This window comes from Cyprinodon tularosa, unplaced genomic scaffold (assembly GCF_016077235.1).
Source record: "Cyprinodon tularosa strain WSP-4 unplaced genomic scaffold, ASM1607723v1 ctg1261, whole genome shotgun sequence".
Classification (NCBI taxonomy): domain Eukaryota; kingdom Metazoa; phylum Chordata; class Actinopteri; order Cyprinodontiformes; family Cyprinodontidae; genus Cyprinodon; species Cyprinodon tularosa.
Window position 1 is genome coordinate 57907 of NW_024038072.1, and position 13386 is coordinate 71292.

The 13386-nt window shown below is 41.9% G+C and overlaps 1 protein-coding gene across 3 annotated transcripts; it reads left to right on the top strand.

The window, feature by feature from the left end:
* Window positions 1–930: 930 nt before the first annotated feature.
* Window positions 931–9297, top strand: atp5f1c (ATP synthase F1 subunit gamma). 3 transcript variants are annotated; one of them, XM_038276705.1, is made up of 10 exons: window positions 931–1053; window positions 1364–1398; window positions 2815–2946; window positions 3028–3235; window positions 3325–3468; window positions 3546–3610; window positions 3686–3841; window positions 8833–8929; window positions 9041–9063; window positions 9167–9297. In XM_038276705.1, the coding sequence occupies exons 1-9, from the start codon at window positions 974–976 to the stop codon at window positions 9045–9047; spliced, it is 924 nt and encodes a 307-aa protein (XP_038132633.1). In that variant the 5' UTR covers window positions 931–973; the 3' UTR covers window positions 9048–9063; window positions 9167–9297. The 3 variants fall into 3 exon arrangements, with proteins under 3 accessions (XP_038132633.1, XP_038132634.1, XP_038132635.1); XM_038276706.1 differs by lacking the exon at window positions 9041–9063; XM_038276707.1 differs by lacking the exons at window positions 9041–9063; window positions 9167–9297 and having other exon boundaries at window positions 8833–8933.
* Window positions 9298–13386: the final 4089 nt, after the last annotated feature.

The following is a 13386-nucleotide window of genomic DNA, read 5'->3' on the forward strand; positions in this document are numbered from 1 at the left end:
GGGATAATTTATATATTGGCTTACTCCAAATCATAGGCGTTTGAGCTAGTTTACTTATTAACCCAGGACACTCATTCATCTATCCTTTGCATTGCAGCTATTTCATTTCACCCAAATGAAAAATGGAGAACAGAGAAGCAGATCATGGTTTGTCTACAGTGAAAAGAAGGACTGGGTTATTTACTTTTAGGAAACACGGGAAGGAGCAATCAGCTAAGTGAGCTTAGTGCTTGGAAAAAATCTTTCACTCCTTTAGAGACAGCATGAAAAGTTAGCTGAGTACAAAACATAGAGAGGAAAACAAGAAAAGGGAAAAGAAGAGAGGGACAAAACCTAGAACAAACAATGGATGTCTAATCTATTAACATTTCTCTATCTGTATAATGGGTCTGTTTTATCTGTTTTGTCTTCTCAATTCTGAGTGCCCCCTGCCTGTCTTTTCCTAGGGCCCCAAATTTCCTAAATCCGCCCCTGCTCACAGCCCAGCAACATTACAGCCAAAAGATCAAATTAAAAGCAAGCGCACTATAAATGGCACAAACAATCACATTAGGATTCGTCCAAATAATGATAAAAGTTTGCCCTTGTTCATTGTTGATTCAGACACTCAGCGAGCCCAAATATACAATGAACTTTATAAATTACTATTTGGTTAAATTTGGTGAAGAACAGGATGTTGCTAGACACAAAGCTAGATTAGAAAACCATCTAAAAATGTAAGACAACTGAAGAGACTTAATGTCAGTGTAAATTGGACTGTTGTTTATAAGCATTTAGTGTATCATTTATTCTTTTTTTTTCTTAATTTACTGACGCATTTCAGCATAAAATATAATGTCAATAAGTATTTCAGTGTTTGACTTTCCCACCAGCGCCCAAAGCTGTTCAGCGTTGAAGCCTATTTTACCAACATTTTTAACTGTCCCTGAAGGCAGCGTCAGTCCGTCCCTCATATCGCCGCCTCTCTTTGCGCATGCGCAGTCCTGCGTGTCTGACCTTCATCGCGGTGAAGATGTTCTCCAGGAGCAGCGCGTTGGTCTTCTCCCCACTATGGTAAACTCCTTATACCCCATAAACCATTGAATCCTCCCCGCTGTGTGAGCAGCTAATGCGGACATGAGACCGGAGTCAGTCCGGCTGTCTGAGCGCTGAACGCGGAGTTATTGAGCGGAAGGACGCGCTAACGAGCAGGCCGCAGCTAATGAATGACAGCAGCCTGCTTCCATGCTAATGCTAACAGAGCTCTGAGGTTTCAAAGCTAAACGGCGACCTAAATCACTGTTAAGACCAGCTAGTGTTTATTGTGATGTTCTCAATGCTAACAGTGCTAACAGTAACCTTCTCCTGCTAATTGTTTCCACAGTGGGCAGGTCAGGAACATGGCTACCCTGAAGGACAGTAAGTAGCCTCAGCGCAGCAAAGCGCCTCTATTTCTTATTAAATCCGTTAACTTGTTTAGACAGACTTAACTGGTCTGTACCGGTTATTGAAATGTCCATAATGTTTTATAAATGAAAGTGCATATATCTACCGCTGCTTCTGGGGTTAGTATAGATCTATAGAAAGCAGATATTCCTCCTTTTTCATGTTGAAGCCATTTTTTTCCCGTTCAACGTGTTAAATGCATTAAATCATGTTTCAAATAGTTTCTGCTTGGAGGTTTTACTAAAGATGGAAAAAAAGTTTTCTCTGTGAAGGTTTGATTGAGTTACATTAATTGCTGCAAAACCTAAGTAGTAGCTGTGCTGCTTATTATTATTATTATTATTATTATAAGTAAATCACTTTACTTCACCAGATCATCCAGTCAGATTGATTTAAAGTTTTCTATCTAAGGAAAACCAGTTGATTGCATCAACTTGCAATCCCTCACACTAAGGATGCTTGTAGCGACAGTGGAGAGGAAAAACCCTTTTAACAGGAAGAAATCTCCAGCAGAACCAGGCTCAGTGTGAGCGGCCATCTGCTGAGGCCGACTGGGGTTAAAGGAGACAGAAGCAGACATAGAAAAAGAAGCATAGATACAAAAGGCATCTGTTAAAGGCGGCCCCGTACAGGGAACAGCCAAGCAGATGAGATCTGAGCCAGCTCCCATGTCAGAGGATGAAGAGAGCACATCCAGTTAGTCACAGTCAGAGAAACAGGACTACACTGGAAAACAGGCCGATCTCCAACATCTATAAGCAAGGGTGTTGATGGCAGCAGCACAGCTGATATTTCTCTCCAGGATGGAGTCACAGCCAAACAGGAACAGACCAGATGAAGCTACTATGAGAAAAAGCAGAGAGAGCAGAACGTTAGAGATTGAACTAACAGATTATGCAGAGTGGGAGAATAGAGATAGAATGAAGCAGAATGATGAAAAAGGGGTCCCTATGTCCTCCAGCAGTCTAAGCCTATAGCAGCATAACTATAGAGATAGCTCAGGATAACCTGAGCCACTCTAACTATAAGCTTTATCAAAAAGGAAAGTTTTAAGCCTAGCCTTAAAAGTAGACAGGGTGTCTGCCTCACGGACTAAAACTGGTAGTTGGTTCCACAGGAGAGGAGCCTGATAACTAAAAGATCTGCCTCCCATTCTACTTTTAGAAATTCTAGGAACCACTAGTAAACCTGCAGATTGAGAGCGAAGTGCTCTGTTAGGAACATAAGGAACAATCAGATCTCTGATATAAGATGGAGCTTGGCCATTTAAGGCTTTATATGTGAGAAGGAGGATTTTAAATTCTATTCTAGATTTAAAAGGAAGCCAATGAAGAGAAGCCAGGATAGGAGAGATATGATCTGTTTTTAAAACCTCTAATCTCTTTCCAGTCACCATTCGGCTGAAGTCCATCAAGAACATCCAGAAAATCACCAAGTCCATGAAGATGGTGGCCGCTGCTAAATACGCTCGCGCTGAGAGGCAGCTGAAGCCGGCCCGAGTCTACGGCACCGGCGCTCTCGGTACGTCTGCTTTTAACCTCTGTTGAACCCAAACCGGTTCTGATTGATGCAGAACTTGGATCTGACCCCCCCCCCTTCCAGCTCTGTATGAGAAGGCCGACATCAAGGCCCCCGAGGAGAAGGCCACCAAGCATCTGATTGTGGGCGTCACTTCGGACCGCGGGCTCTGTGGTGCCATTCACTCTGGCGTGGCCAAGACCATCAAGAACGAGATCGCCGCCCTCAGCGGCGCCGGGAAGGAGGTGATGGTGATCAATGTGGGAGACAAGCTGAGGGGCCTGCTGTACAGGTAGGAGGAGCTCAGAGCGTTGGTTCTGTTGGATTTAGAGTCCGGTTGGTTTCGGTTCTATTGGGAACATTCTCTCTGTCGCCCATCAGAACCCACGGGAAGCACATCCTGCTGAACTGCAAGGAGGTCGGCCGCAAGCCGCCCAGCTTCGGGGACGCCTCCATCATCGCCGCCGAGCTGCTGAACTCTGGATACGAGTTCGACCAGGGCTCCATCATCTTCAACAGATTCAGGTACCGTGCCGTTTAAGGTCCGATTCTGCAGAGTGACCCGGCTCCAGGTGTAAACAGAACTTGTTCTCCTCACGCAGGTCCGTTATCTCCTATAAGACGGACCATAAGCCGGTGTTTTCCATCGACACGGTGGCGTCCTCAGGTACCAGCTGACGTTCTACTGATCCCATGGAACCCTGACGACCAGAGGTTCTGATTCTGTTGCTTTTCCTGACAGAGAACATGGGGATCTACGATGACATCGACGCCGACGTTCTGAGGAACTACCAGGAGTTTGCTTTGGTGAACGTCCTCTACCTGGCCCTCAAGGAGTCGTCCACCAGCGAGCAGAGCGCCAGGATGACGGCCATGGACAACGCCAGCAAGAACGCCTGTAAGAACCAGTGTAGATTTACCTGCGCTGTTCGCTCCAAAGGATTGAACTGAGGCCTTAGTCATCTATCCTGTGGAGGAGCTTTAGGAGGTCAGGGTGAAAGGTCAGCTTCAGCAGGCGGAAAATAATCACCAAACCTTTAAACTAGACCATTATGTTCTAATACAGCGGTCTGCTACCTGCAGCTCCAGAGCCACACTATCTGCAACTGCTCTGAGAAGTGGTTTCAAATAATATCAAGAACTAAATAATGTACTAAAAGAACTACCGTAATATTCAGACTATAAGCCGCAGGTTTTTTATGTTTAATTACCATATTAGGGCTGCAACAACGAATCGATAAAATCGATAAAAATCGACTTTTAAAAGCGTTGGCAACGAATTTCATCATCGATTAGTTGTGTCGCGCGATTATTGCGTCATCCGCCGCGCCGTCATCACTGCCTCTTGACTGAAAGAGGAAGGAAAAAAATATGGCAGAGCGAGTCAGCGCTGCAGGTGCAGTGTTGCCTACTCAGCGACTTTTCAGACCCCTCCAGCGACTATTTTTCAAAAAGGCGACTAGCGACAAATCTGGCGACTTTTTTCGGTTTCACTGGCGGCTTTTGGAGACTCTTACGTGAAAGCATGCATCGTTCCTACTCTGCCGTGGGGCGCCTCCCCCATCCCAACCGCGTTTTCCCGCAGGAGTCCCTCTCAGTCAGAGCCTCAGCGTCCAGACTGCAAATGAAGCGTGCAAGCGCCGGGATTGACGGCGCAAATTGATCACAATAATTAAAATAGCCTGCGCTTTGTAAAGCGAAAAAAGTGATAACATGCAACTTTTTTCAAAAGAAATTAACATGGCACGGAACCACCATGTTTGTTTGGTTTTAAAGTGGGGAAACGTAACGTTAGTTTCTCAGGTAGCTCATCTGATGCTTTCCTTACCTTGTTAGTAGGTTACAGACAGTGAGAAGGTTGGCTACTTATTTTACTTTTAATTTCATTTGAATTAGCTTAAGCAGCGTTTATATTTTCTTTATAAATAAATTAACTTGCAAATTATGAGGGCAAGGCTTTTAAAGTTTAAATCTTCTGGCAAAGATAAAGTAAAAAAGATCCTGCAATTTATGGAAGTAAAGCAGAATAAAATCCAGCAAGATCAGTAATATGTCAATTAATTATCTGCCACATTCCCATGTAAATATCTGTCTTTGGAGGATGTGTTTTTTAGCACCCCTAGTTCTCTCATTTTTATTCCAAATACAATTTATAATTTGAATCACAGGGCTATTTTTATCTCTATGGTTCAGTATTTTCTCAAGTAGCAACTTTAACTGCTGTACTTTCCTGTCTTAAAAGGCAGAACTCTTCTAGTCTAAAAAAAACTCATTTGTTGAAATGGGGGGACCTATTGTTTGAACCCCTTAGGGGCTTTTAAAAACAAAAATGTCTTTTTTTGCGCTTTATGAAACAAAGTAGCCTATATTTTGTGGATGTACAGCTACATTTCTCATGTAAGTTTGCGTAGTTTTAACACAAACATTTATTTTTCATATTGCACCAGTACAGTTAATGAGCAACCTGTACTTGTGTGCTTGTTTGTTCTGTCTAAAATGTTTATTTTGGAATAAAGAGGTTAATATAAAAAATATTTTTTGTCCGATTCATCGATTAATCGAAAAAATAATCGTCCGATTCATCGATTTTTAAAATAATCGTTAGTTGCAGCCCTATACCATATGGTTCGTGCACAGAGAGGATTGTCGGGAAAGAGGCAACTGTTTGGGGAAGCTTCTATTTATTAACATTTCAACTCAATTGAATTGAGACCATTCTTCCTGCTAGCGTCTCCAACGTCTCACCATTGACTCGTTGATTCCAAGGTTACGTGCAGCAGTTCTATTTCCTTCGTTTACTGCCAAATTGACTTCCTGTACTTAAAAGCTGCATCATATGCATTTCAACGTTTTTTTATTATAATGAGGGTGTCACACAACCTGTCTTGCGCTCGCAATGTCAGTCTTTCTCGGAGTCTGCTTCCCCGCATTCCCGCGCAATCGGCTACTTGTGTGTTGAAGCAAATGTGACGTCAACATGGTGGATGGTAAAATCCATAGATTTAGGTACCGTATTACCCTAGTGGCTGTTAGCTGTAAAAGTCCATAGATAAGCCACATTGTTATATAAGCTGCAAGGTCGAAAAATGGGGAAATAGTCATGGCTTTTAGTCCGAAAATTACGGTAATACCTTTCTTAGACACTTTTGTGTTTTTTATTAAAAAAAAAAAACAGGAAAGCACCGGAAATATACTTTTAGGTCAATTTTTTCCATAATTAGCTTGAAAACTAGGTGTTTTATTATTATTTTTATATCAAATAATACCCTACAGAAAAAACTCCATGCTTCAGTTTTATGAATTGTTTTGTTTTTCCTTATTTATAAAGCAAAAAATTACAAATAATCTCTTGGTTGTTTAAAATGGCAACAAATTTCTTATGCAGATATTTAACAAAAATAATTGTTTTTATTAAAAAAATCAGATGATATTTTGCGGCTCTAAATAAGTTTTACTGAGCTCGACTCGGCGCAAAATGGCTCTTTGGATATGAAAGGTTGCAGACCCCCGATCTAACAGAACCAGTGGACCCAAACCAGGAATCCGCCTGCTTCTGAGGTAGAAACGTATCCGACAAAATAAATGCCCCCCAACATAAAGCTGAACAATCACAGATTTATATAAAAGGAGAATAAAGCACTTTTATTCAGAAAACAAGTCAACATCTGGAATTAATGTGGAGGTTCTGTAGAAACACATTCAGGGCTGAGAGTAGCCTGACATCCTGTCTGAATACCTCGAATCTAAACTTCTAGATCCCGCTCCTCCTTCCTCGGATCCACAGTAGATCTCCATCCAGGGTAGGAAGGAGCTCCAGACTGCCAAGCTGAATCTAAACGGCTTTCAGCCTCACAGACATCGTTATTGGGAGGAAATAATCTTGGATGATGGTAGTGATGATTAATGAGGCGTCAAAATGCATCGATACCGTCTCACAGAATACTGACACCTGCTGGTCATTTAAAGACACTACAGGCAGCTTATTTGACAGATTAAACTTTCTTGATTTGATAACCTAATACAATGAATTCATTTAAGTTATTGTAGGTTATATTGTATTATTTCATATCTGTTAAATCTGTTCAATTTTTAGAACCAGCCAATGAATAATGTAAATATATATCATAATGTGAAAAATTAGGATTTTAACAACACTTTATTTACACAATTTAAACAAAAGAATCAGTTATTGATGTAAAACAGTCAGTTAAAAATCCCTATTAAGGTAAAACAAGCGTCAGCTAAAAATCATTAAAAAAGGAGCTTGTTAAATTGTAGTTCTCCTTCATCTGACGCAGCATTTAAAATGTTGTTTAAACCCACAGCTGAATAAGATCCTCCATGTTCTGTGTGTCTGTGTGGAAGTAAAGCCTTATTCTGGCTTTAATGTTGCACTTCCACTGAGCCACGGCATCAAGTTGAGCTCCCTCCTGCAGTTTGTCTCTGCGGAGCAGGAAACGGCCATATTTGCTTCAATGATTAAAAAAGGTAAAAGTCGGGCCTTTGGCTTAGTGTTCCTATTCTCGCAAACTTCTCCTATAAAAAGAGCTTTTTTAAAACTCATCCCAAAAAGACTGAAAACACTAATTAAACGGCTAAAAATTGTCTTTAGTCTTGTGCATTCCATAAAAATGTGGAAAACATTTCCGCAGAAAGGACACTGGTTTAAAACACTGATTAATAATCCATAAGGAGGCTCGTATAAAGTCCTCTACTGTGGAGCTTTTTTCTGAAGATTTTCTGTCCAGTTGCAAACCGGCCGGTTCTGAAGATCTCTTTGGTTTGTTGTTTTAGTGCAGCTGTGGTAAAGAGCTTTCTGCTCCATATTCAATAAAACCATTTAGGGAAAATGTGAATGAAGATGCTTGGGGACTAGGATTTTGAATCATATTTTTAAAATGAAAATGAAGTAAAAAAAAACAACTAAATAAACTAAGAATTTAAATTATCATTCAGATAAGCTGAAGGTTCCTATTACTTTTATGCTGCTTCAAAATTATTGATAATTTTAATGCTGAACCGTAAAAGACGAGACATTTTTTTAGCATATCATGTTGATTCGTTATTAAACTGTTTAGTGAGTCCGTCATTTAGAAACGATTCCTGTATCGGTCACATGACTTTCTGGAAATGGTGCACACCGATAGTGTTTTGCTCTGTGGGCTCCATGCATGCACCGACGCATTGGTATTTAATGAACCCATCACTAGTAGCCAGATTAGGACTACAGCCTTCAGGGAAGGAACTACAACAACCAAAGTTCCCCTGATGCGCTAAAGGTGCGAACACCAGCCCCAGCCCCACAGAGAGAACGGAGGAAATGATGGAAACTGAGCTTTTAACAAAGGATTATGGGAAAGCTGCCAGCTGCAGATTGGAACCTAGGCTGAAGGAAGTATGATAGGAAGCACCCTAGCTCCTAGCTCCTAAGTTCAGACCTCTGAACTTCCTCCGTGGCTCAAGTGTCATCACTAAAGACGTTTGAATCAAGACTTAAGCTTGACCTTTGACATTTTCCTGCTAAAAAGGTTGGAATGTTGTTAGTCCAGCAGGGGGCAGCAGAGCCACAGTAAAAGTTCCTTCTTATGTTTACATCCTGGATGTTTTATCTTCATGTTTCTGGAACTTTAGAAAACTTAGATTTTCTCAAAGTTCAAAAGAGAAACGGATCAAAATGATAGAGAACCTGCAAAGAACTGGTTTCCTGAGCAGAATGAAGGCCCAGACTAAAGCATTAGAGGCTCTTATTGTGAAGGTCTGATTTAGTTGGGGCTGTACCGGTGCACTTTGGAACCTACTGGAACAGGAGAACTTGTATTTGGATCCGGTTTATGGGCTGGAACGGATCTCCTGATGTTTTCTCACTTTTGATTCTTTTGTTTCCTTCAGCTGAGATAATCGACAAGCTGACCCTGACCTTCAACCGTACCAGACAGGCCGTCATCACCAAGGAGCTCATCGAGATCATCTCTGGAGCTGCCGCCCTGTGAGTTCTTCATTACCCCCCCCCCCCCCTCTCTCCTCCTCCTCCCTCAATGTTTTTAACGTCCCCTCTATGCTGACTGACTCTCTGCTCCTCCTCCTCTGCTGAGCTCAGGGAGTGAGTCTGGTCCTCAGGAGGTAACATGTTAGAGTAGTGGGCTGTTAGGACCAGAGCTAGGACGCAGTAGGTGCTCTCAGCTCTAGCCATGTTCTCACGGGTTCCCTTCTTCTCTCTCTGCAGATAAAACGGACCAGACCGTCGCTTCTGTACTCATGGTTCTTCAAAGTCCTGCAGAGCAGCTGTTTGTGTCTGATGAAGATCTGTGCTTCTGTTTGTAAAATATATGGAGAAAATAAAATTCCAACAGCGAATGTTGTCTGTCCTTCTGTTTCCACAATAAAAGCAGACAAATTTCACAACTTCAGCAGCTCCTTTGGTTCCTCTCTTTCATTACTGAACCAACCAAGTAATCCAGGTGTCTGACATCAGTAACCATGACAACAAGGACTAGAAACACCTGGATAAGTCAGTCTGTCCACTAATGAAAGGTGGAAACAAAGGAGCTGCTGAAGTTCAGGAAATAGTGGAGCTTCTCTTCATTTATGAAGCTAATAAATGAGCTAAAACGAGTAGAGCTGCTCAGAGGTAGAGCTAGGGCGCTCAGAGCTGCTGATGTCTGCAGGCTCCATGTTCAGCATCTAATCCACGTTACTCTGCATTTAGCAGGAAGATCTAGAAGTTTTATTTCGTTGGAAATGGGCAACAAATATCCAGTATATTAACTAAAGAACAGACTGAGAACCTTTAACGGAGATATATTTTAAAATAACTTAATTTGTTGCCCTGCAAAAACAATCTAAAATTAAGTAAAAATGTCTTAAATTAGGTGTATTTACCCTTAATTTGAGCAGGTAAATAAGATAGTTTGCCAATGGAATGAGTATTTTTACACTTAAATTAAGTTAATCAGATAACATGCACTTGAAATAAGACAATGCAATTGATTTTTTTTATTTCAAATGTAAATTGTCTTGTTCCATTGGCAAAATCTCTCATTTATCTCCTCAAATCAGGATAAAATGCACTTATTTGAAGAAAAAATTACTTATTTAGATTTACATTGTTTGCTGTGTGCTTTATAACTTGAGAAACCTACAAGACTTTATTGATTTAAATCAATTATTTAAATGTAGCTGAGCTACATCATTCATTAAAGAGGTGTGAAGTTAGGCCACCACTAGGGGAGTGAATACTTTTTATCCAGTAATGGGTGTGGTTCATAGACGGTTTTTTTTCCCGTCCACCAGGGGGCGGCATCTGACAAGAAATCAGACCTTTTTAAACTGAAGTCCAGCTAAAATGAAGCTAATGTGACAGATATGGCTCTAAAATCTGCTGTGATCCCTTGTAGTCCAGACCCTGCGGGTTCCTGCAGACTGTAAATGAAATGTTTTGCTGCACAGACACCAGCAGACGGGGTGTGTTTATTATCGCCGGTGTGTGTGCGTACGTGTCCTGCAGACCTTGTTTGTCTTTTGTGTTTGAGCTTGTTATTGTTTACTCCTGAGGGGCGTCGGGAGCGATTCTATCTGAACACTGAAATTACAGCGATGCCAGACAGTGATAAATGCAGGCAGAGCGCGGGCCCCCCCTCACCAGTCGGTGGTGAGGCCCTGCAATGATGGTGGGAGGGCAAGGCATGTCTCTGTTAGAGAAGTTTGCCTTGTTCCTCCTTCCAGCAGAAGGTTTCCACTGAGGATCACCTTCTGCTTCACAGCAGGAGGACGAGGTTCTGAGCCCGTCCAGAACTGGATCTACACACTATTCTATTCACACCAGATGTTGGTTCCAAGTCCAGAGAGTCCACGGTTGAGAAAAGGCACAGCAAATAGTTGGGAAATGATGTGAAATTCCTGATGTTGAGTAACAGGAAGAGAAGTAATTGACTCCAATTTACCCTGAGCTCTGTGGAGGAGCTGAATTTGAAGGTGAATTGGACCTCCTCTGCAGCTGGATCTTCAGCTCTCTCTAGGTCTGTCCAGTTCAATCTGATGGATGAAGCTCCCTGTGATTGCTCATAGGCTCCTGGGCAGTATCTGATCATGACAAAGGGCATTATTTCTAGGACCAGAATGTTCACCAACTTTAAACAGAGGGGGTGAACTCAGACCTCAAATTTCAAAAACCTACAATGCAGCCATAGAGTTGTTCCTTTCAGAGGCATAGACAGGTATGGGGCATTACAGGCTAACAAAAGAAGCCAAATGACCCCCTTTCCTAAAGGGTGGACAGTTCGTCCGTTTCAATTTGCAGGTGTTCTAAACAAAAACATTTCTGACATTTTGACTTGAAAATATTCCTGGATGGGAAGCGAAACGTCTTCAGACTTGAAAATAAAGTCCAGTGGATTGACTCTTTGTGAGGAGAGACGCTGGTTTAAGGTGAAATTACGTCTTTCCAGTTGCAGATCTGTCCTGGAAGGAGGGCTCAGATTGGCGTTTGTATAACTTCTTGCTTTTCTCCATCATGAAAGCTTCTAGTGAAACCTTAGAAAGAACCAATGTTGGGACTAAAGCAGCTAATCAGAAATGGAGTGGGTCCATACAGGGGTTAAGCTGCCCTCTACTCAACATCTCAGTCTGGAGACACTCCTCCACTGAAAACCCTGCTTAAAGGAAAAGTCCGGTCAGCAAGGAATGATCAATGGATCATTATCTATACCTAAAACCAATGCATTTGCATTGATTTAATGAATTTAGCATTAATCAGTAAAAAAATAAAAACAATGATTTTTGTTGCCATAACTGAATCTGGGAGCGGCCATTTTTGTCCAAATATAGTAACACCTCCTGACATCTTCTGGCAGTGACGTCACGGTGCGGTGAGCTTCAACATCAGCATGGTCAACTAGTTATTTCACCTTTCCTATTCCTGATCCTCCACGGACGGGTTCATCGTTGGATTGCTAACTTAAGAAGAGGGAGGATTTGCCATCGAACTTCTGGCCAGAGAAAAAACCCGTAATATGTAGCCAACATTTGGAAGAAGAATGTTTTCAAGATGACTTGGATAATATTCCATTCAATTCAGTTAATTTCTAAAGCGCCAATTCACAACATGTCATCTCAAGGCACTTTCCAGTTCACCAGATCATAAAGTCAACTTTATTCAGAGTTTTCTATCTGAGGAAAACCAGTTGACTGCATCGGCTCATTGACTCAAAGGCAATCCCTCACACTAAGCATGCTTGTAGCGACAGTGGAGAGGAAAAACTCCCTTTGAACAGGAAGAAACCTCCAGCAGAACCAGGCTCAGTGTGAGCGGCCATCTGCTGAGGACGACTTGGGTTCAAGGAGACGGAAGTGGAGAAACAAAAAGCAGCTGTAAAAGGCGGCCCCGTCCAGGAAACACACAGCCAGGCAGACGTGCTCCGAGCCAGCTCCCATGTCAGAGGATGAAGAGAGAATGTCCAGTTAGTCACAGTCAGAGAAACAGGACTACACTGAAAAACAGGCCAATCTCCATCATCTATAAACAAAGGTGTTGATGGCAGCAGCACAGCTGATATTTCTCTCCAGGACGGAGTCACAGCCAAACAGGAACAGACCAGATGAAGCAACTATGGATAATTGGCGCATTGTGACAAATACCAGATACAGCACTGGGACTTGATCAACAGCCGATAGCTGTAATGTTCTATGACAAAAATGCCTTGGACGTGCAGGTGGCACAGTGGTTAGCGCGCACGGCCCATGTAATTAGTCCTTGATGGGGCCGACCCGGGTTTGTATCCGCACTGTGGCCCTTTGCTACATGTCTCTCTCCTGGCCCAGGCCTACTGTTGAAAAAACTAGCCACTAGTGCCGTTAAAAACCTAAAGAAAAACATTGATATCTCCAGTAAAGCAAATTAAATATGAACATTAATCTTAATTAAAAACACTTTTCATTTATTGAACAGTATGTAATAATTTCATATTTAAAGCATTTTCAGAATTCTGAATATGACCAGACTTTAATGGTATAGTGTAGGATTTTTGCAGGTTTTTATAAAACCTGCCCTCTCCACGTAAAAAAAAAAGAAAAAAAGAATGCAAATGCAAAACCCTGTACCCACTCCAGAGAGGGAACCTATATATATATAACAAGTGCGAGAGTGTGCACGAGCCCATTTCTCCTTGTGCACGTTTAAAAGTTGCTTTTTGCATCACTCTCAAGCATACAAGCTTATTTTCACATAAGAAGATTTGCAATTTTCCACTATGCCAGACTCACCACCTTCCGTAAACATATCACCAGAATGATTGACAGTTAGGAGGACCACTTATTTTAATGATCCACCCAGACAAAGAACATCCTCCACTATACCTTTAAAGTTTCAATAGACATCCTGATGTTTGCCGACTCAGGAAAATGTGCTGCCCTAGTTCTGCCTTTGACACAGTTGACACGTCTTGGTCA

Bases quoted from the DNA above. Each gene is read 5' to 3' on its own strand.
- atp5f1c (XM_038276705.1), top strand. From the start codon at position 974: ATGCGCAGTCCTGCGTGTCTGACCTTCATCGCGGTGAAGATGTTCTCC. The intron at 3,236-3,324 runs GTAGGAGGAGCT...GTCGCCCATCAG, and splicing joins CTGAGGGGCCTGCTGTACAG to AACCCACGGGAAGCACATCC. The intron at 3,469-3,545 runs GTACCGTGCCGT...CTCCTCACGCAG, and splicing joins ATCATCTTCAACAGATTCAG to GTCCGTTATCTCCTATAAGA.